General features: G+C 55.7%; 1 protein-coding gene across 5 annotated transcripts in view; it reads left to right on the forward strand.

Annotated features, from left to right (window-relative positions):
• DAB2IP (DAB2 interacting protein) overlaps nucleotides 1–13695 on the forward strand; it is a 69175-nt gene extending 55480 nt beyond the window's left edge. For 2 of the 5 annotated variants that reach the window (XM_040482182.1, XM_040482181.1), the window contains exons 10-14: nucleotides 559–1447; nucleotides 2167–2319; nucleotides 4406–4599; nucleotides 9398–9485; nucleotides 10573–13695. In XM_040482182.1, coding sequence (XP_040338116.1) covers nucleotides 559–1447; nucleotides 2167–2319; nucleotides 4406–4599; nucleotides 9398–9485; nucleotides 10573–10740 — 1492 coding nt within the window. In that variant the 3' untranslated portion in view covers nucleotides 10741–13695. The remainder of the gene's footprint in view (nucleotides 1–558; nucleotides 1448–2166; nucleotides 2320–4405; nucleotides 4600–9397; nucleotides 9486–10572) is intronic. The other 3 variants (XM_040482179.1, XM_040482178.1, XM_040482180.1) reach the window with 3 other exon arrangements.
• Nucleotides 13696–20405: the final 6710 nt, after the last annotated feature.

Consider the following 20405-nt stretch of genomic DNA (forward strand, 5'->3'; position numbering starts at 1 on the left):
TCTCACTGGGTCCCCACTCTGGTTATCAGTCTGGTGAGGAACGAGAGGGAAGAGGCAGCAGGGGCCCTTGCGGCTTTGAAGTCAGAGTTCTTAGTGCAGGACCCTTGGATAGCAGAGAGCCACTGCATTGTGGGTTGGGGCTTAGCTAAGGGGAGTTTTCCAGAACACTCCAGGCCCAGCACTCTGTGTCCCAAGATGCAGCTGAGCCAGGAACAGGCGTACCAGGCAGCCTGACCTGGAACTAGCAGAGCTGGCCCCTAGAGTAGAGTTTCTGTGCAGGAACGGCCACCCTGGCCACTCAGTCCCCGTGGGGGCTTCTGCCGGGGTCGGCTGCCAGGGCTGTGGTTTGGTTTGCGGCTGGGCCACTGTTCCCAGCCTCTCCCACTTTTGCAGCCCACGCACCTCCTCTCCCCCACCCCGTCTTCCCTCCTCCCCAGCCCTGCCTTAGGCTGCCAGGCCCTGGCAGGTCGGCGGGGTGCTCGGTTTGGACCCGCCTTGGCCACATTCACAGTTCTTCTCTTCCCCCTTCTTTCCCTGTGTGTGCTTGTCTCCCTGCAGTCTGATAGATTTCACCCGGTTACCGTCTCCAACCCCCGAAAACAAGGACTTGTTTTTTGTCACAAGGTCCTCCGGGGTCCAGCCCTCACCTGCCCGCAGCTCGAGTTACTCGGAAGCCAACGAGCCTGATCTTCAGATGGCCAATGGTGGCAAGAGCCTGTCTATGGTGGACCTGCAAGATGCCCGCACGCTGGACGGGGAGGCTGGCTCCCCGGCGGGCCCCGACGCCCTCACTACCGACGGGCAGGCGCCGGCATCGCAGCTGGTGGCCGGGTGGCCGGCCCGGGCAGCCCCGGCGAGCCTGGCAGGGCTGGCCACGGTGCGGCGGGCGGGCCAGACGCCGACCACGCCAGGCACCTCCGAGGGCGCCCCCGGCCGGCCCCAGTTGCTGGCGCCGCTCTCCTTCCAGAACCCCGTGTACCAGATGGCGGCGGGCCTGCCGCTTTCGCCCCGCGGCCTTGGTGACTCAGGCTCCGAGGGCCATAGCTCCCTGAGCTCCCACAGCAACAGTGAGGAGCTGGCAGCTGCCGCCAAGCTGGGAAGTTTCGGCGGTGCCGCCGAGGAGCTGGCGCGGCGGCCCGGGGAGCTGGCGCGGCGGCAGGTGTCACTGACTGAGAAGGGCGGGCAGCCCACGGTGCCACGGCAGAACAGCGCCGGCCCCCAGCGGAGGATCGACCAGCCGCCGCCGCCGCCCCCACCGCCACCCCCCGCGCCCCGTGGCCGGACGCCACCCGCCCTGCTGAGCACGCTGCAGTACCCGCGGCCTTCGAGTGGACCGCTGGCGTCGGCCTCGCCTGACTGGGCTGGCCCCGGAGCCCGGCTCCGGCAGCCGTCGTCCTCATCCAAGGGTGACAGCCCGGAGCTGAAGCCTCGCGCGATGCACAAGCAGGTCAGTGCTGTCGTCCGAGGGCGGGCCATCATCCCCCATGTCGCGCTGCTCCTCCTGGTCATCTCACCTGTGCCCAGCTGCCATCCCACGCTGAGTGATGCCGCACGTGGCCCATCCCGCCGGCCTGCCACGCACACCACCGCCCCTCCCCCGGGGGCCACTGGCCCCCGCCCGAGTCCTTGAATCAGGGACAGCGTGGCCTGAGGGTCTCTCTGCCACTTCTCCCAAGGGCAGTGGGGGTCAGGGAGAGAAAGGAGGGAGGGCTCTATCCATCTCCAGCTGGAGGCCTGATAAAGCCCTGCCCAGGGTAGGAGTCAACCAGACCCCCAGCACGCCCCCCCTACCCCCACCCCCCCCCACCTTCGTGTCTCAGCTGGCCTCCAGGGCTCAGCTGCTGGGGCGAATGGTGTTCCTGTCACCCTGGGGCCGCACACAGTATGTGGGACAGATGTGTTGTGATTTGCATGACCACCTGCCTGGCCGAGCTCACTTGCTCTCACCTGGGCGGCAGAGAGCGGTGCTTGGGCCACCTGGGCTCTTGACTCTGCCTCAGGCCGCCATCGAGAATGGGAGTTCCTGAGTTGGGGGTGGCATCGGTAGGCGCCTGGCCAGCTGGAAACCCCCTGCCCCTGCCATGCCTCTGAGCCACTTGTCCCCATGACTCACCTCGTCCCATCCCCCTGTTCCCTCCAGCCCCTCACGGCTGTGTTTCATTGTAGGGCCCTTCACCCGTGAGCCCCAATGCCCTGGACCGCACGGCCGCTTGGCTCTTGACCATGAACGCGCAGTTGTTAGAAGACGAGGGCCTGGGCCCAGACCCCCCCCACAGGGATAGGCTAAGGAGTAAGGAGGAGCTCAGCCAAGCAGAAAAGGTAAAGCCGGACCCTGGCAGTGTGGGGCAGGGCGGGGCTGCCTGCCCGACGACGTTCTCTCCCCTTGAGCCCTGAATGAAGGGTGCTGCTTCTTCCTGTGTATGGCTAGTCCTCTCTAAACCCTTGGTCCCCCATGAGGATGGCAGCCAGTGGAATCTGGAAGTAGAAGCAGCAAGAAGGGCTTAGTTCAGAGCTGAGGATTCTTGTATAGGCTGCACACGAGACTCACTGGAAATTGTACTGAATCCAGACTCCCAGGACTCGGTCCTCAGACCTCTGGGAGGCCCCTTCCCTGAGTGACCGGGCAGCTGAGTTTCTGAGAGTGCCGGACTTGAGGGCTGGGGGATGCCAAAGAGGCACATGGAGACCGTCGTGGGGCGCTTCGTGCATGAGCAGCGGAGTGGTGTGGGTCCCCAAGGCAGCCGGGAGGGCTGCCCCCCAGCCAGGCCCCCCCACTCTGGGTTTGTGCCTAGCCAGGGCCTGAGAGAGAAAGAGCCAGGGTGAAGGGGTGGGGCCAGACTGCTACTGCGAGGCTTGCTTCCCCCTAGGGAGAAAAAATGGTTCTAAAATATCCAGATTCCACCCCACCACGCACATCCAGCATTTGGCGGGGGCAGTGGGAGGGGCTTCTGTCCTCCCAAATTCTCCCTGCTGTTATGGCACCTGTCCTGGATCCATGGCTGGTTCTCATGTCCCCCTGCAGGCCCAGGTCAACACGGGGCCCCTTGCAAGGCCACCCCAGCATGGCAGCCACATCCCCCGCTTCCCTAGGTGCCCTCGCCTCTCAGCCCCAGGAAAGCCTGTAGCAGCCTCTCGGGCAATTCCACGGAGCTCAGGGTGGCAGCTCTCCCTCCTCCTGGCCTAAGGCGAGGTTCATGTCCATGCTGCATTCCGCCACCTTCCACCATCCCCTTAGTCCACTGCATCCACCTGCTTTCACCATAATTACCTGAAGGGGACAAGGGGATGTGGGGCACAGTGCTCCGAGAGCCAGCGTTTGGCTGGGCAGCAAGGAGAGCCAGCCTTCGCCCGGGCTCCCTGCGTGAGCCGGGCTGGGCTCTGCACGTCTCTGAGACTCCAGTTCCCACTTGTGAATTGCAAGGACCGCCCAGACCATTTGCAGGGGTCCGGCTGCAGCTGGGGTGTCCCCTTTCCTTGCTGCTCTGTGGCTGAACGAGCTCCTGTTTCTCTCACCCTCTCCACTACTAACCCTTACAGGCAAATCCAGGGAACAGCCTTGTTCCCTCGAGCTCCCTGGAGACCTGGGAGGGTCCTCCCTACCCCTCTCTGGCCAGCTCGGCAAGACTTGGGACGGGCCGAGGTCATTTCTCCCGGAGCCAGGCTCTCTGTGGATCCAGCTTTGCTGTAGGACCTTTGCTCTGAGTTGGGGCTGGTTTCTCGCCGCTCTCTGGATTTGCCGCCTCCTAACCTTTGGGCCGTCCTTTGCTGAAGTGAATTAGGCCTCCGTTGCCTGGGACTCAAGGAGAGGCTCTTCCTGCCTCCTCCAGCCCCCATACTGTCATGGCATCCTGGCCCCCAGCCCCTTGATTCTAGCCTCAGCCCCACCTGCCTTTAACCTCTCTGTCTCCCCCTTACTTCCCCACACCACTACCCTTGCTTTAGTTTCACATAGAGGCTGGGAGGCTAGGACCTTACCCCACTGGTCAGTCACTCTCCACGTGACCGGGTCACCTTGCCTTCTGGGCCTCGGTTTCCCCTCCTGTAGAGTCCCTATCTCTCAGGATGCTGTCAGGTCTTAATATATCTAAGAGTGTTTTTAACATTTGTTTATTGTATTAATGACGACAACAACAACAACCTCAGTGCCCTAGTCAAACCGTTACTTCCGAGATCTGGGTGTGAGTCTTCATTCCCTCACAGCTGTGAGGCCAGGCTGCAGGGGTGGGAGGTTGAAGCGGAGAAAGCCCCGGGTGGGGACAGGCCTTGCGTGTCACCGCCACCCCTCTGGCTGGGCTCCTTAGGAGTCTCCGAGCTGGGCTCCCTCCTACCCGTGCTCCCGCTTGGGCTCACGAGGTGTGCTCTTTGTCCTGGGTGCTGTGCCCCTGGCGCGCCGCCCCCCTGGCAGGACCTGGCCGTGCTGCAGGACAAGTTGCGGATCTCCACCAAGAAGCTGGAGGAGTACGAGACCCTGTTCAAGTGCCAGGAGGAGACGACGCAGAAGCTGGTGCTGGAGTACCAGGCGCGGCTGGAGGAGGGTGAGGAGCGGCTGCGGCGGCAGCAGGAGGACAAGGACATCCAGATGAAGGGCATCATCAGCAGGTGAGAGCAGCCGGTTCTGGTCCCCCGCACACAGAGCAGGCAGGCCGTCCTCCTGATGAGGGGAAGGGCTGATCAGCCGCAGGATGAGCCAAGGGTGGAAGGAGGAGAGCGTCCCAGGCAGTGGGGACAGCATGGCACACGTGTGGCGTTAGGCAGCCTGGACTGCAGGAAGCCCTACCCGGCACAGGGTGCACTGATGGTGGGACGCGAAGTGGCAGGAGTGAGGTCAGACAAGGCCCTGTAAGGAGTCCTGTTTTCTTGGTAAGCCCTGTCAGGGGAGCTAGGATTGGGGGCGCCTTGAAACACAGTGAGGACCCAATTCTGGGCAGGAAAAGTAGGCATAAATGTCATTACATTCAGCAGGTGAAGGTGGTGGGGGGAGGAAGGCAAAATATCCCCCAAGTTTCTACCAAGAGCGTCTGGGTGTCTTGGTGCCAGTTGCTGAGATGAGGGTCTGGGGAGGGGAGCAGTTGGGGTGTCCCAGCCATTCCAGTTTAAGGTGCCTTTGGGTTACCTGGGAAAGATTTCCAGGGAACCATTGGCTCTGATGCTGACTCTCACCTTTATTGATGGCTTAGATGGCATCCTGTGTTGATTTTCTCTCTCTCATTCTCTCTCTGTCTCCACCCATGGGTAGGGCGTCTGTAGGCAGGGAGCACAGTGAAGGTGTAGCGTCCCAGCCATCCCACAGCGTCCCGATCGTGAAGTTCACGTCTTTATGACAGTAATACAAGGTAGCAGAGGAAATAGCGTGGACTTTCTAACTTGTTTTCACGGCATAAGAGCCTGTCATCTGGATGGATTTAGCAGGTGTGCCATACTCAGAAGTTTCCCCACCTGGCCTCATGTTTTTTGTCCACTACAGAAACCCTTTCCAGATTCTTCCTACTTAGACTACCCGTTTCTCTGCTCCTAATTACTGTTCGTTTCACTTACCTATGGGTGTGTTCATTATAAAATGGTTAACGTGAGCAGAGATCCTGTAACCAGAGTGACTGTTAATCCACTGTTCACTTGACAGCCAGCTCTGTTCTTTGTGTGTGTGGTTCCGGGAATGGAAATGCTTCTCAAACTAACCACCTCTTCCTCATTGTATCTCTTCTCTGAGGAGTGTGTGGTCTCTGAATTCAGTGGCTTACTTAGCGCATTTATTTCTACTATCGCAGTGTATTTCCTCAGTAATGGAAATGTCAAATTAGATCAGTTTGGTTGCTAGCATTGTTTAACTCGAGATTCTTACCAGTTTTTGTGGCTACTTGTTTACCATTCTATCACTATTTGGGGAAAGGATATTGAATGTCTAGTCATAATATGGATTTGTGTATTTCTCTTTTCTATTGTTTTCGATTTATGTACACTGAAACTCTGCAACCACATCTAGGATTGTTACGTGCTGGTGATGAACTGATCTCTTTATTATTGTAACATCACCATCTTTATCCCTCATAACATTCTTTGTTCTGAAATCTACTTTGTTTGATGTTAATTACAGGTATCTCAATTTATTTTGATTAATATTAGCCAGGTGTATCCTTTTTTATCCTTATACTTTTAACCTATTGGTGTCTTTCTATATAAATGAATTTCTTTTATAGACACCTTATTGGTTCTTGCATTTTATCTAATCTGACAGTTTCTGCCTTTTAATTGGAGTGTTTAGACCATTTACATTTAATGTAATTATCAATATAATTATGTATGAATCTCTTATCTTGCTACCATTATCTATTTGTACCATCTGTTTTGTTCCCTTTTTTCCCCGGACTCTTTTGGATTGAGCATTTTTTATGATTGCATTTTATCGCTTATTGTCTTACTAGCTATGTCTCTGTTGTCACTTTAGGGCAGGAGTTGGAAACTTCCCATAAGAAGGCAGATAATAAATATTTTAGGCTTTGCAGGCCATATGGCCTCTGTAAGTATTCAACTCTGCTGTTGCAGCAGAACTATGTGTGTGGTGTGGCTATTTACAAAAACAGGCAGTGGGCCCAGTCGGGCCCTCACTCTCAAGCTATAATAGTAGCAGTTCTGTCATTATTTTTGTTCCTTTGTACTTAAGCTATCTTTTTCTCTGGCTATTTTTAAGATTTTTTTTTTTATCACTGATCACCGATAATTTGATTAAGATGGTCCTTGCCGTAGTTTCCTTCATGTTTCTTGAGTTTGAGCTTTTGGCTCTGTGAGTCTACCATCCTGCTTCCCCAGTCTCTTTCCTGGGAATCCCATCACACATACGTTAGGCTGCTTTATATTGTCCTACACTGCACTGATGCTCTGTTGTTTCCTTTTTTCACTTTTCTTTCCTGCCGTGTGTTAGATCATTTCTGTTACTGTGTCCGCAAGGTTACTAATCATTTCTTCTTCAATGTCCAATCTGCTATTAATCCTATCAGTATTTTTTTCATTTCATTTCAGATACTGTATTTTTCACCTTCAGACTTTCAGCTTGGTTTAAATTCTATTTCTCTTCTCATCATGCTCCTGCTTTCCTCTATTTTCTCAGCCATGTGGAATGTATTTACAATAGTTTCAGTGTCTACTAATTCTGTCATCCGTGACATTTCTGAGTCTGTTTTTATTGATTAATTCTCTTCCTGGTTATCCGTTACATTTTCCTACTTCTCTGTATGTTTGGTGATTTTTGGTTGGATGCCAGACATTGTGACTTTTGCTTAGGTGTGGAATGTTTTGTGTTCTTTTAAATGTTTTTGGGCTTTGTTCTGGGACACAATGAGGTTATTTGGAATTAGTCTGATTCTTTTGAGGCTTACGTTTAAGCTCTGTTGGGGTGGGTCTGGACAGCTTTTAATCTAGCCTAATCTGACTCCATATATTTTTTTTTTTTAATTTTTTTTTTTTCAACGTTTATTTATTTTTGGGACAGAGAGAGACAGAGCATGAACGGGCGAGGGGCAGAGAGAGAGGGAGACACAGAATCGGAAACCGGCTCCAGGCTCTGAGCCATCAGCCCAGAGCCTGACGCGGGGCTCGAACTCACGGACCGTGAGATCGTGACCTGGTTGAAGTCGGACGCTTAACCGACTGCGCCACCCAGGCGCCCCAGAATCTGACTCCATATTGAGGCAGTTTCCTTCTGAGGATTCTGCTTTATGCCCCTGTGTTAGCACGTCTTTCTACCCTGCCAGGTAGGAATATTAACTCTTCCTGGGGCTGTTTTGTTCTCATGTTTCAGTGGTGCATGCAGACCAGTCCTCAGCCAGAGACTCAAGGGGAGCCCTCAGGATATATGTGGAGCTCTCTCTGTGTCTTCCTCTTCTTGGGTATGGACTCCCTGGGTCTCCTCTACTCCCTGAGATTACTTCCCTTCTTTTTTTGTTTGGCCTGGACACTCCAGGCCGTGAGAGGGGCTCAGCTCGTGCATTCCCTTCTCTTAGGAGACACTGCCAGTTGTTCTGTGTCTGGACACCACTTTTTCATACGTTTCATTCGGTTTTCTGGTTTGTTTATTGTGGTCACTGTTTGACGGCAGAAGGGTAAATCCAGTCCCTGTTACCCCACCAGCCAGAAGCACAAGTCTCTCCCCTAGAGTAATTTCCCTTCTGACTGACACCATCTAATGCCCGTCTTCTCCCTATTCCTCCCTTCCCCCTTCTTACAGGCTTTTCTCAATGTCTGATCTTTCTGTGACAAGGAGACCCCCCTTGGCATGGCCCCACACCCCTTCCTCCTGATCAGTGCTCCCCAACCGCTGATCCCACTGACTTCTCACAACAGCCCTGCGGGTACCTGCCCCAGCACCGTTGACCTCTCTGTGTACCTTCTGTGACAGGCGTTCAGTGCTCACCCAGGGGTTAGGGGACCGTTCTGCTGGCCTGGAGAAGTTGTGCAGGTAGAGAGGGGGATGAAGCCTTGGGAGTAGGTGAGCTTGTCTAGAGAGCAAGAGCGGGGGCTTGGGCAGACCCCAGTGGAGACATGCTGGGAGCAGGCAGGACAGGCATCTGCAGAGCAGTAGCCTTGGGGCTAGGAGGCAAACCCAGAGAGCGTGGGGTCCGGAAGCTAAAGGATGAGCATCGGAAGGTGGGTGTCATCCGCAGTGATTGACAGGTGTGTGAGGGACCGGCAAGGTGAAGCCAGAAAGGGTTTCAGGGAGGGAGCAGCTGGCAACAGACACACATATGCCTTAGTTCTGAGCCTCTGCAGACGGTATTCCTCCCGTCTTCCCTACGCTTACCCACATTCAGACTTGCTTGTCCCTCAGATGTCCGGTAAGTGCACCCACCCTCCAGCACAGTTGCCTACTTCCTCTTCTCTGTTCTCATAGCCTCTAGGCTGTTGTCTGCCTGTCTGTGTCCCTGCTGCTTTGTGAACTTTTTGAGCGATGGAGATCTGTACTTTTCATCTCGCTACTTTGAGTGCCTGGTACATCTTGGCACGGCCTTGGTGAATGCCGAGTCGGCGGAGAAAGCCCTAGAGCCCTTTGGGGTTTCATCTTCCCGCCTGTGCCATGGGTCTTACGGCATTACCCCACCTGCCCTGCTCTGGGAGGCGGTGAGGACCTTACCACCACTCCCAACCACCGTGGCTCCTGGAAGAACATCGGGAAATGGGCAGCTCCAAGGGTTTCCAGGGGATCTGGGAACAGAGTCTGGAGTAGGTAAAGCATAAGGAAGAAGTAGACCCAGCTCATGTCGGCTGTTGGAGGCCAGCTGGAGGGGCTCCCCTGCTGTGTCCCCACTGTGCAGGTGTGATGGCTTCTTCCCACAAGGCCCCACGCCCCCACACCCACCTCCTCACCTCCCTCAAGTGCCAGCTCGACTGTCCTTGTGTGTGGTCACAGGTTGATGTCTGTGGAGGAGGAGCTGAAGAAAGACCACGCGGAGATGCAAGCAGCTGTAGACTCCAAACAGAAGATCATCGATGCCCAGGTGGGTTCCGGCCCTGTGCTCAGCCATAGGCATTAAAGGACCTGGGTTGGGCAGCGGGTGACTTTGAGATCTCTACATCCTCATTAATGCCCCCCACTATAAAAGCTGAGGAGGAACAGGAGGCCAGTATCTCTGGTCTGGAAAGTCAGATTTGAAGGTCTCCGTGGACCACACGCTCATGGGGACAGGCTGTGAAAGTGGTGGGGCAAGTCCTTCCCTACCGGGACGACTTGGTGGGCACTGCCTTTCACCAAGGGTACTGAGCAAGGACTGGAAGCGGTTGGGAGGGGAACAGGGATGGCTTCAGGTGACAGCAGGCTGGGCAGATGGAGCAGGGGGGCTCTTATCTGTGGCTCCCCAGCTGCATTGAGAGATGTGGCACATAAGAGACTGCGGCCACCATTCTCCTTCACTGCACTGTTTCCTCTCACTCACCCGGAAATAGGACCAGGCCTTGGTCAGATTGTAAACAGCACAGGCTGACCAGGAGCTGTGATCTCTGTGTCACACACTCGCACATGCATGTGAGCCAGGGCGCACACCCTTGGGGCTCAGGTGACTGACAGGTGACACCACTAGGGCTGCTGTTTGGGTGAGCAGCAGTGGTGTGAGAGATGTTGTCAGAAGGCAGGCTCTAGGAGGTCTCTGTCGGTGACATCGAGGCCTCCTCCTCTTCCTCCTCCTCCTCCTCCTCCTCCTCCTCCGCCCGGCCCCCTCCCCACCTCCTCGAGGCCTCTTCCTCTTCCTCCTCCTTCTCCTCCTCCTCCTCCGCCCGGCCCCCTCCCCACCTCCTCCCGGCCTCCTCCCCGCCTCCTCTCAGCCTCCTCCCTGCCTCCTCCCAGCACCCCCCTCCCCCTCCCAGCCCCCCACCTCCTTCCCGCCTCCTCCCAGCCTCCTCCCCAGCACACCCACTGCCCCGCCTTTCCTGCCCTTCACACTTAGTGTACTCCTGGTGCCCCCACCCCCTCCCCTCCCAGCACCCCTGGTGGGCACACTTAGCCCCAGGGAGACCCCTGCCCCGGTACAGCCCCCCCTTTGGCACAAGGACCCCTCCCGTGGCCCCAACCAATGCCCCGTTTGCCCCCAGGAGAAGCGTATCGCCTCACTGGACGCCGCCAACGCCCGCCTCATGAGCGCCCTGACGCAGCTGAAAGAGAGGTACAGCATGCAAGCCCGTAACGGCGTCTCCCCCACCAACCCCACCAAATTGCAGATTACCGAGAACGGCGAGTTCAGAAACAGCAGCCATTGTTAACCTGCCCGAGGAGGGAGGACCGTGGTGGCCCAGAGCAGGCCTCGGCCTGGGGCCTGGGGAGGAGTGCCCCCACAGTCGCAGCCTCCCGCGCAGGGGCAAGGGGGGGCCCAGGCCTCCTCCCCTCCCCTCCGCCTGCGGTCCAGGAGGTGCCGCACGGGGAGCCTGGACAGACTGACGCGGCGTGGGCCCGCTCCCCTCTCTTCTGGCCCGAGAAGCGAGTTTGGTGCAGGCCGGAGAGGCCCGCACGCTGGGGGTGGGACGGCCTGGGGGGAGCAGGGGGCCTGCCAAAGTATGTCTCCGTCGGTTACTGAGTTTGGTGTGTGTCACCTTTCTTCCTTGACCTGGCCAAGTGCATGTACCCCTTCCCCCTCCCCAGGGAGAGAGCGCCCGCAGGGCAGAGGGTTAGAGAGCTAGGGGCCCAGGCCCCTGCCCTGAGGGACTTGTCCCTTAGTTCCAGGGGCGGACGGACAGGCTGGTTGGCAGGCAGGGAGAGGGTGGGGAGGACGGAGCTGCCGGAGTACCTGTCCTGCAGGGCTCCCCCGAGCCCCTGCCACTGCATGCGGCCTGTCCAGGGACCTGCCTGGCTGTGAGGAACCGAGGATTCACCCCTGTACCTGTCCCCAGACTCCCTGCCTCTTCCCCCCCCACCCCCACCTTCCTTCCTTATTTTGCCAAACAGACCCAGTGAGGATCCTGGCCCGCTCTTCTGGGCCCTCATGTCTGCGGGGAGGATCTGGAGCCTCTCTCACTTGCCCAGGCCGAGGGCTCCCTAAAGCCAAAGATCTGGGCAGAGTTGGCCCAGATGGCACTGTGCCCGATCCCTGCCCTTCTCCCAGGGCCAGTGCACCAGGGCACCGTGGCCCTGCAGGGAGTGGCCAGCTGGTGGTGCTTACCCTGAGAGGAAGGCTGATCTTTCCTGATTGATGATTAAAAGAAATTCTAATGCCAGCAGGCCCTGAGAAGGTGGATAACTGTGATTTTTTTTCCTTTCACAGTATGCATTAGAAACAAAAGCCCGCTTGCTCGCTTGCTGGAACACAGGGGCCTTTTAAATTGAGCGTGCGCACTGCATGGGAAATAGCGGCCCTGGAGGATGTTAGACTTGCTCCCTCTCCAAGACAGCAGCGGCCTGCACCAGGCCCCGTGTGTGCGGCCGGCCTCCTCCTCACCCTTCCCGGGCCCCCGGCCAAGGACCCAGGCGCTGCAGACAGGAGAGGGGCACATCCCACAGCTGGGGCCGGTTTTCCTCAGCTCTAGGCCGTTCTGTGGCTTCTCAGCCCTCCCTGATCCCCACCCCTTGCGGGACATAGGTGGTCAGGAGCTTGGGTCTGTCTCAGTCCCTCCCTGGTCCCACCCCTAGCCCTGGGGGGTCTCCAGCAAGAGCTGGGCATTTGCCCCCCTCCCCGGCAGAGCCCGGGCTAGGCGAGCTGCCCGAGCCGCCCCCTCTGCCTTGGCCTCAGGAAGCTGAGACCCTGGGGAAGAGCCCTGAGCCCTTCCTGCCGCAGCCAGGGCCAGGGTCACTACAGAGCCCACCAGGTCGAGTGCGGGAAGGGTGGCCCAGACCACGCTGCGCCCCATCCTGGCCTCTGGGCAGGGGCTTTTAGATGAAACCTGCAGTTCAGTTAGGCCAGAGACTTGCCGCTGAGGAGAGGGCAGGCCCCTAAGGGTCACAGACCTCAGGAAGGAAGGCCGTGGGGGCTGTGGCCCTGCCCCCACCTGTGGCCACACAGGCAGGGCCTGGCCCCAGTGATGTCCTCTGGTTCGGTCTCATCCCCCCGCTGCCCGGTGAGCCCTCCCCTCCTCCCCACCCCTCCCCCACCGATGCCTCGATGCCTCGTAGAGCAACCTCGGACTGAGCGCCTCTTAGCAATACGGGGGGGAGGTTCCCAGGGCCTGGACGGCAGGGCGTAGGAGGCCAGCATGCGTGTGGTGCTGGTGGCCCTTGGCGTGGGTGTGAGCTCTCAGGCCGAGAGCCTTATTTACTTAGTGCAAAAACTGTAAAAGTGTACAGACTCTTCACAGATTTTTATCTGAATTGCAAGTCTGACAATTTTTGTAAATGTTCTCGGTGTTCGACTGTAATGTAACTATTTCACCTAATGGTTGTACATAGTCCTTTAGTCCTGGTGCTGCCGAGGGCTGCCCGGGACCGCTGCTCTCCGATGGTTTGTATTTTATTTTTTAATCTAGAACAGTATTGGGCAGGAGGAGGGGGTTTAGGGTTCGGTGTCGGGGTTTCTCCCCACCTGTGGCATGTACCCGTCGGCTTTGCAGCGTGCTGTCTGGGTGGGGTGCTGGGGACACGCGCCCTGTCCGGGCCACACAGAACCTGCGTCCCGGGGTGGGGCCAGGGTGCCAGAGGGCCAGAGGGAGGGGGAGTGAGGGAAGGCAGGCCCTGCTCCGGGAAGGTGAGGCCCTGGGCCCAGAGCCTGCTGGAGACGACTGTCCTCCCTGGCCGGCACAGAGAGGCCTGACTTTTTGCTTAACTTTTATGTTTAGGGTGAAGGAAACTGCCAAACTTCCTATAAGTGAAGACTTTTTTCCGACTGCCCAGAAAGGGGGGGGTGGGGAACCAAGGCCAGAGCTCCACACGCCCCCCCCCACCTCCCCCCTATAGAGCGTCTGCCCCCAAGGGGGGGGATATGGGGTACGCCTCTCCCTGCCACCCCGCCCATCAGCGGAAGGCAGGCTGTCCAGGGAAACAGCCCCTCTTTTCTACACCTTTGGCCCCAAATCCACCCCCGGCCCCACACCGCCCCCCGCTCCCCCTTTTGTAAGTATGTGAAAAAGAAAACCACGCAAACGTTGGAGTCTTGGCTGGAGCCCCTCCCAGCTGCGACTTTGAACTGTGTAATAATGTACAGAGAAAGTTGTTGGTGTTCTAAGACTGTGTGGCTGTGCAATTTCTGTACATTTGCAATTAGAAATATTAAAGATTTATTTAGCTATTTTAAACCTGACTCGCCTCCATTCAGCTGCGTCTCAGGAGATTTCCTAGGCGGTGACTCTTGAGTTGTGGGTTTGTGTTGTCCTTTAGCAAGGGACTGGCCCTGGGGTTCCCTCCGGTGGTACCTGCAGACAGGGGAGCCCTCCCGGAACCGGTAGTAGTGTTGGTCTTGGCTTACCAAGTGACCTGAGACTGTTTCCCGTTGGGCAGTGGAGCGTTGCCTTCCCAGGGCCCTTCCCGGGCTCTGACAAGCTCAGAAGGGAGCTCTTTGCTAGTCCCACACCCCCAGGGGGATGGCGTGGCCCCCGCACTCGCAGGAGATACCGTCTCCTGCCAGGCTCTGCTTCAGATGCCTTCCCACCCACTAAAATCTGACTCCAGGGGAGAGGGGAGAGTTTGGCCCATGTCCCCAGCAGGTCATGGCTGAGCTGGGCTAAACCAAGCTTCTAAGGCCTGGAAGGCCCCAATTCATGAGGCTGTCACAAGCCAGACCCACTTGCAAGGCCAAACCCAGGGCCTCTGAAACAAGCCATCCCCCAAACCCCTTCGTCTGCACCCATGCACGGGGACCTTGCAGCCCTGGGTCCTACTCAGCAGGTCCCAGGCACCACCCAGCCCAGTAACCCCTAGGGGTCAACACCTCTCCTGTTGACACATGGCTAAGAGGGGCCCATCCGGGCCTCAGCCCAACCCCTCGGAAACGACACAGGCACAGGAGCCTGGATACTCTAGGGGGCGGGGATGTATCCAGTCAGATCACCCGATGGAGACCTCGGTCTGTCACCTACACAGGTGTCTCTAGCTCATGCCAGGGACTTGGGCCCTGGCTGTCCAGCACTCCCAGAGAGAAAGCCCACGGGCACTCCTGTGCTCATCCTTGAAGGTAATGGGAGGGCTGGTTTGAGAGCGGGATGGCAGGATGGCAGGGGGTAACAGAACCACAATGTCACTGTCTACACACTCCAGCCTGCCCTTGTTCCTGTTAGCCCCGGGTGACTCCAAAGCCATGTGGTTCTGGGGGCGGCGGCCTCCTGCTCCCCGAACCCATGCTCACTCCTTGCCTCAGCCACTAGGAAACGTTACCGCCCCTCCCCCACCTGCCCACACTGCCACCTGCCTGCCCAGCGCTCCCCTGGCTGTGCCCCTCCCTCCACCACGGCCCCCTGGCCTCTGACTCTCAACCTCTGGTCTCTGGTGAGGACCCCTCCCTCTGTCCCACCCTCCCCATCGTCTACATTAACACCCACACCCCCACTCCCTGCGTTAGACGGACCCCTTCCCTCCCAGGGGCCTTCTCTGTGTCTTTACCGCCTTCCCCACCAAGCTCAACCCCTGTGGTCTCCCTTTTTAGCCCCCTTTCCGGCAATATTCTTCGATCACATCAGCCCTGGGATTACCCACAGCCCATGTGTTCTGGGCGGCCGAACAGAAGAAAACACCCCAGTTCGCACCGACCCCTGTGGGTTCTGTGTCCCTCTCCTGTTTTCCACTACAAGTAACCAGACCTTCACCTCTGCCGTCTCCCGAGCCTGACTGCTGCCTGCTCACAGGGCCATCCTGCCCCCCGCCCCGGGAGAAGACTCCCCCACTGACCCTCTGACCTTTCCCTGGTTCACTGCCAGCCTTCACCCCCTGCAGCTGCAGGAAAGGAGGTGACCCTGTTCCCGAGGCAGCCCCTGGCCAGGGCCCTCCCCCCACCCTTGCTGCTTTATCACTCCTGAAACTTCAGCTGCACTGCTGTTTCCTGGCGTCTGAAGTGCTGGGTCTCTTTCTACTCACCCGCCCTCAGCTGGGTTTTCTTCCCTCCCCTTCGGCCGAGGCTTGCTGCCCAGGAGACCTCCGTCTCCACCCCCTCACCTCAGTTCTTCAGCCCACTCTGGGCCCGGCTTCCCCTCCCGCACCTCTGCCCCCTCGTTGCCAAGCCCGTGAGTCCCTTCCGAGCTTCCGCGCCGCTGTCCTCCGTCCTCAAGGTCAAGGACCCCCGTCCTGCTGGGGCGGCAACCATGGGAACAACACCGGGTTCAAGGAAGTAGCGATGAAGGAGGCCGACATCGTGTTGACAGAGGGCATCTTTAACAAAGGAACGAAAGCCGTGAGCCTCCGTGTGTGGACTAAGTGGAGTCAAATAGCAAAACCTGAAGATGCAAAGGAAGAAAATCGACACAAATACAATTACCTTGGAGACTAACACACCACCGGTATTAGTTTATTACAGATCAAGGAGACGATGAGAACCCCGAGGCTTTTAATCATTTATAAGGTTTAATAAAGCAGGGATACCTCGCACTTGCCCTAGAGAGAACGTACCTTCTTTCTGAGTATATGTGGAACATCACCCAAAGGTGACTAGAAACCCTCAGAAAGTCGCCCAAAGACACAGTTGGGGCCACATTCTGTGCCTCGAAGCAATAAAATTAGAAACCGTTAATAAATGTTTAATCAGGGGGGAAAAAAAAAAAAACCCTTACCATCAGGATGTTTAAAAAAAAATAAATATTGAATTAACAGAATTAGATTTTTGGGAGAAACTTGACTTCTCATTAAACAAAGCATATTGACCACACGCATTTATCTCTTTCACTCCCTGAACACCGCCACCCTGACAGGTAGGGACTGAGGAGATTATCAGAAGTGAATATGAGAGGAGATATCCAGAAACAGAATTTGAAGAGCTTTCGCAGGTGGAAAGGGAGGACGGAGTGTTGACTAGATCAACAGAGCAGGGGGAGAGACAACCGAAGCGTGCTGAACAGCCCAGCCCGAGAGGCTCGGAAGTGGGGGGGGTCCCAGTGTGGTGGGGGCAGGGCCAGGGCACCAGGTTGGACACAGGGGAACCAGACCCCAGCCTCCTCCCCTGTTCTGCACAGGTAGGAGACTTCTCTTTACCTTCTCATCTCCTTGGAAGGGACTGGACATCTGTTCTCTGGAGCAGAGCAGCAACCCGTGCTCCAGACCCGGGGACACCAGACAGAGCAGAGGGCTCTGTGAGGAACAGGTCTGCAGGCAGTGGGAGGGCGTAAAGTGAGTTTCTGCCTTCAGGAGTGCTTGTTCCGCAGGTGCCTGCACTGCTCCCAGAATGCCCAGAGCCCATCCCCCAGGCAGCTGACTGGAACATTCTTTGGAAAACACTTCGGAGAAAAGACCTCCAGATGCTTCCCCAATGCAAAGACTACCCCTGTCCCAGCATCCCATAATGACAGCTAGCAGTCAATGTGTCCTGTGCGCACACATGTGTGAGTAGAGCATGGACAGCTGGTCCTCCCCTCCGACAGCTGAGGAAAGCTTCCAGGGAATAAAAGGAACTAGATAAGAATTTCCCTGGGTCTCTGCTTCATTATGACAATAAAGCCCCCTATTTGCAAATATAACAGCTCAAGAAAAAATGAGGGAAAGAAGGAAGTAGGGAAGTTGGAAGGAAGGAAGGAAGCAAGGAAGGAGGAAGGAGAAGAAAAGAAAGCTTCCAATATGAAAGAGAGACTAAACCAACCAGCCTAAGAAAGGAAACCAGAAATAGAGACAATGCAGGAAAGAAAAGATCATTAAAAGAAAAGAAGAAGAAGAACCTCAAACTATATCATCATGGAGCTAAAACAAGAACAGGATGTCATGAAAAAGGAAACAAGATCAAGAAAGAACTCTATTAGATTCTTTACAAAAACAAAATGTCTAGTAGAAGCAATGGAATACAAGATTGAGGTATTCCTCCAGAAAGTACAATGAAATATACAAGTAGAAAATGAGACAGAGAGAGGGGAAAAAAAAATCCAGAGGCTCAATCCAGGCTGTCCCAAGATCCAACTATTGGGAATTCCTAAAGCAGGGAAAAGAGTAAAGCAAAGGGAGAAAAGGATCAAAAGAATAATAAGGTAAATTTTCCAGGGCAAAGGGAGGGTGCTTGTGTCCAGGCTGAAGGAACACAGCACAGTAGATGGGAGAAGTCCCCTTGCAGGTGTCGTGATGTTCCCAAACATGGCTGGAGCTGTGCTGATCACTGGCCTTTGCCAGGAGCCATGAGGAAGGAAGGGGTGGCCGAGTCCATCCACCTAAATGAGGAGCAGCTGGGGAATGGTGGCCCCAGAGAGCGGAGGGCGACGGTGTTCCTGAGATGTCCTGGTGGGGAGTGTGGGTGAGAGGTGTCAGCAAGAAATGGTGACGTTTGGGGCACCTGGGTGACTCAGTCGGTTGAGCATCCGACTTCAGCTCGGGTCATGATCTCTCGGTTTATGAGTGCGAGCCCTGCGTCAGGCTCTATGCTGACAGCTCAGAGCCTGGAGTCTGCTTCGGATTCTGTGTCTCGCTCTCTCTCTGCCCCTCCCCTGCTCGTGCTCTGTCACTCTCTCTCTCCCTCTCTCAAAAATAAGTAAACATTTTTAAAAAATTAATAAAATAAATGCTTAAAAAAAAAAGGTGACATTACAGGGAGACCGGTTAGCACCATCTGGCCATGGTCAAGACTCGCAAATGCCCTGCGTGGCTATAAATTCACAGCCGATGGGGTTGTGTCTTCACCGGCCCCAAATCTACAGGTTAGCGTGAAACTTCCCATGCTGCATGCATACATAAATAGTAAGTGGCAAGTGAAATAAAAATGTACGCTCCCTAGAGATGGAACAGTCGTGGGGCAGCCCTCTCCAACCACAATCCAGTGGGGACCCTGGAGTGACAGGTCGGCCTCCTTTTGCCTTAATTCCAAGGTTGGATGGTTTTTCTGAATATTCCCTGACAATGCAAAGCACAAAGGCTCGGTGACCTGGCAGGCGATGTGAGTGACGGAAGGAAGCAGGCCCACCTCCGATGACACTCAGAGACAGCAGGGACAGGTGGGGTGAATTCACTGGGGTGAAATGAAGAGCACACCCACTTTCTACAGGTGCAGGGACCACAGCCATGGATTTCCACATCAGCCACTCTCCTCTCACGGACCCCCCGCGTGTCGATGCCCAGCTCCCCCTCTCCGAGCCCCCCATTCACGGGGCCGCGTCCCCGCTTAACGTCACCAGTTGGCAACAGGTGCGGTACGTCCGAAACGGAACTCTTGACTTTTCTGACCCCAGAACGGCTCTGCCATCTGCCCAGTGGCTCGAGCCAGGAGCCAAATGTGACTTCTTGATTCATGTGCATGAAAAAGGATGGATAGGTCCAGAACAATGGTCATGATACTTTGTGTGTGGACAGCAGGAAGTGGCTCCAGACGCCCCTTATCCTTTAAAGAAAACCAAATTACACCGTGCGTAGTAAGTGACACAGACTCGCTATGTAGAAATAAAACCACTACTCATGATGACTTCTGTAACGAGGGGGCTCAGCCAGAGGGAAAGGAGAAGCTGCACTTTCTACTTTATATTCTTTTTTTTTTTTAAGTTCATGTATTTATTTGGAGAGTGAGGGGAGGGGCAGAGAGAGTGAATCCGTGCTGTCAGTGTGGAGCCCGGCACGGGGCTCGAACCCACGAAGAGTGAGATCATGACCTGAGCCGAAGTTGGATGCTTAACGGACAGAGCCACCCAGGCGCCCCCCTACGTCATATTCTTATCATTGTTTAGGTATTTTGCAACCAGTGTTTATTTCTTATTTTGAAATGGAGCCGTTTAAAAATAAGTAGCACGTACCCACATAACGAAACACGGTACAGCCATTACATCTGTAGAATGACAAATGATAATGAGAGTGGTTGATAATCTATCAGGTGGAAAAACTGATAATAGGACCATATGGGAGGATTCGAGGTTAGTTTGTTTGCTTATTTATTTATTTAGAGAGCACAAGCATGGGAGGAGCAGGGAGAGAGAAAGCAAGAGAGAGAGAAAGCGAGAGAGAGAGAAAGAAAGCGAGAGAGAGAGAGAGAGAGAGAGAGAGAGAGAGAGAATCCCAAGCAGGCTCCATGCTCCATGCTGAGCCAGACGTGAGGCACCATCTCGCGACCGTGAGATCGTGACCTGAGCTGAAATCAAAGAGTCAGACGCTTACCCGACTGAGCCACCCGGGCGCCCCTTGAGTTTAGGATTTACAATCTATTTGCAAAAGCGAGTCTGGCTCAGGGGGCTGTAGAGTGTAGGTGAGAGCTTGAGCCTGGGCGTGAGGGAGCCTGGGTTTCAAGGCCTCACGTCTGTGGATGAGCCAGGGGGCTTTAGGGGAGTGGGGAAAACCCTCCCAGCTTCCACGGCTCTGACTACAAGGCGGGGCTGACGGTGTCTCTGTAAGGCTCCGGGAAGGCTCTCTGGAAATATTGCTTGTCACCCTGGCCTTCCACGGGTACTGACACATAACTAAACAAACGTTACCTCCTGTGGAAGCAATAAGAATCATTCTATGAAAATCTTAATAATGACTATCATTGGGGACAAACACCAAGGTGTTCACAAAACATTGACCAAGGGACGGTAAGATAACGAAGGCCTTGTGTTTCTCCCTCTCTCTCCGTGCTTGTCGGTATTTTCTGTTCTTTTCTGAACGTAGTTTTGCTTTTGTAATAAAAACACACGAAAAAAAAAAAAGAAAGAAAGGCTATCTCAAGCCAATAGCCAACATCACTCTTAAGAGTGAAACATAAGGACCTTCCCGATGGGGCACCTGTCGGTTAAGCATCCAACTTCGGCTCAGGTCGTGATCTCACGGTCGGCGGGTTCGAGCCCTGCGTCGGACTCTGTGCTGACAAGTCAGAGCCTGGAGCCTGCTTCGGATTCTGTGGCTCCCTCTCTCTCTGCCCCTCCCCGCTCGT

The sequence above is a fragment of the Herpailurus yagouaroundi genome, unplaced genomic scaffold (genome assembly GCF_014898765.1).
Source record: "Herpailurus yagouaroundi ecotype Mexico unplaced genomic scaffold, PumYag 160, whole genome shotgun sequence".
Lineage (NCBI taxonomy): Eukaryota > Metazoa > Chordata > Mammalia > Carnivora > Felidae > Herpailurus > Herpailurus yagouaroundi.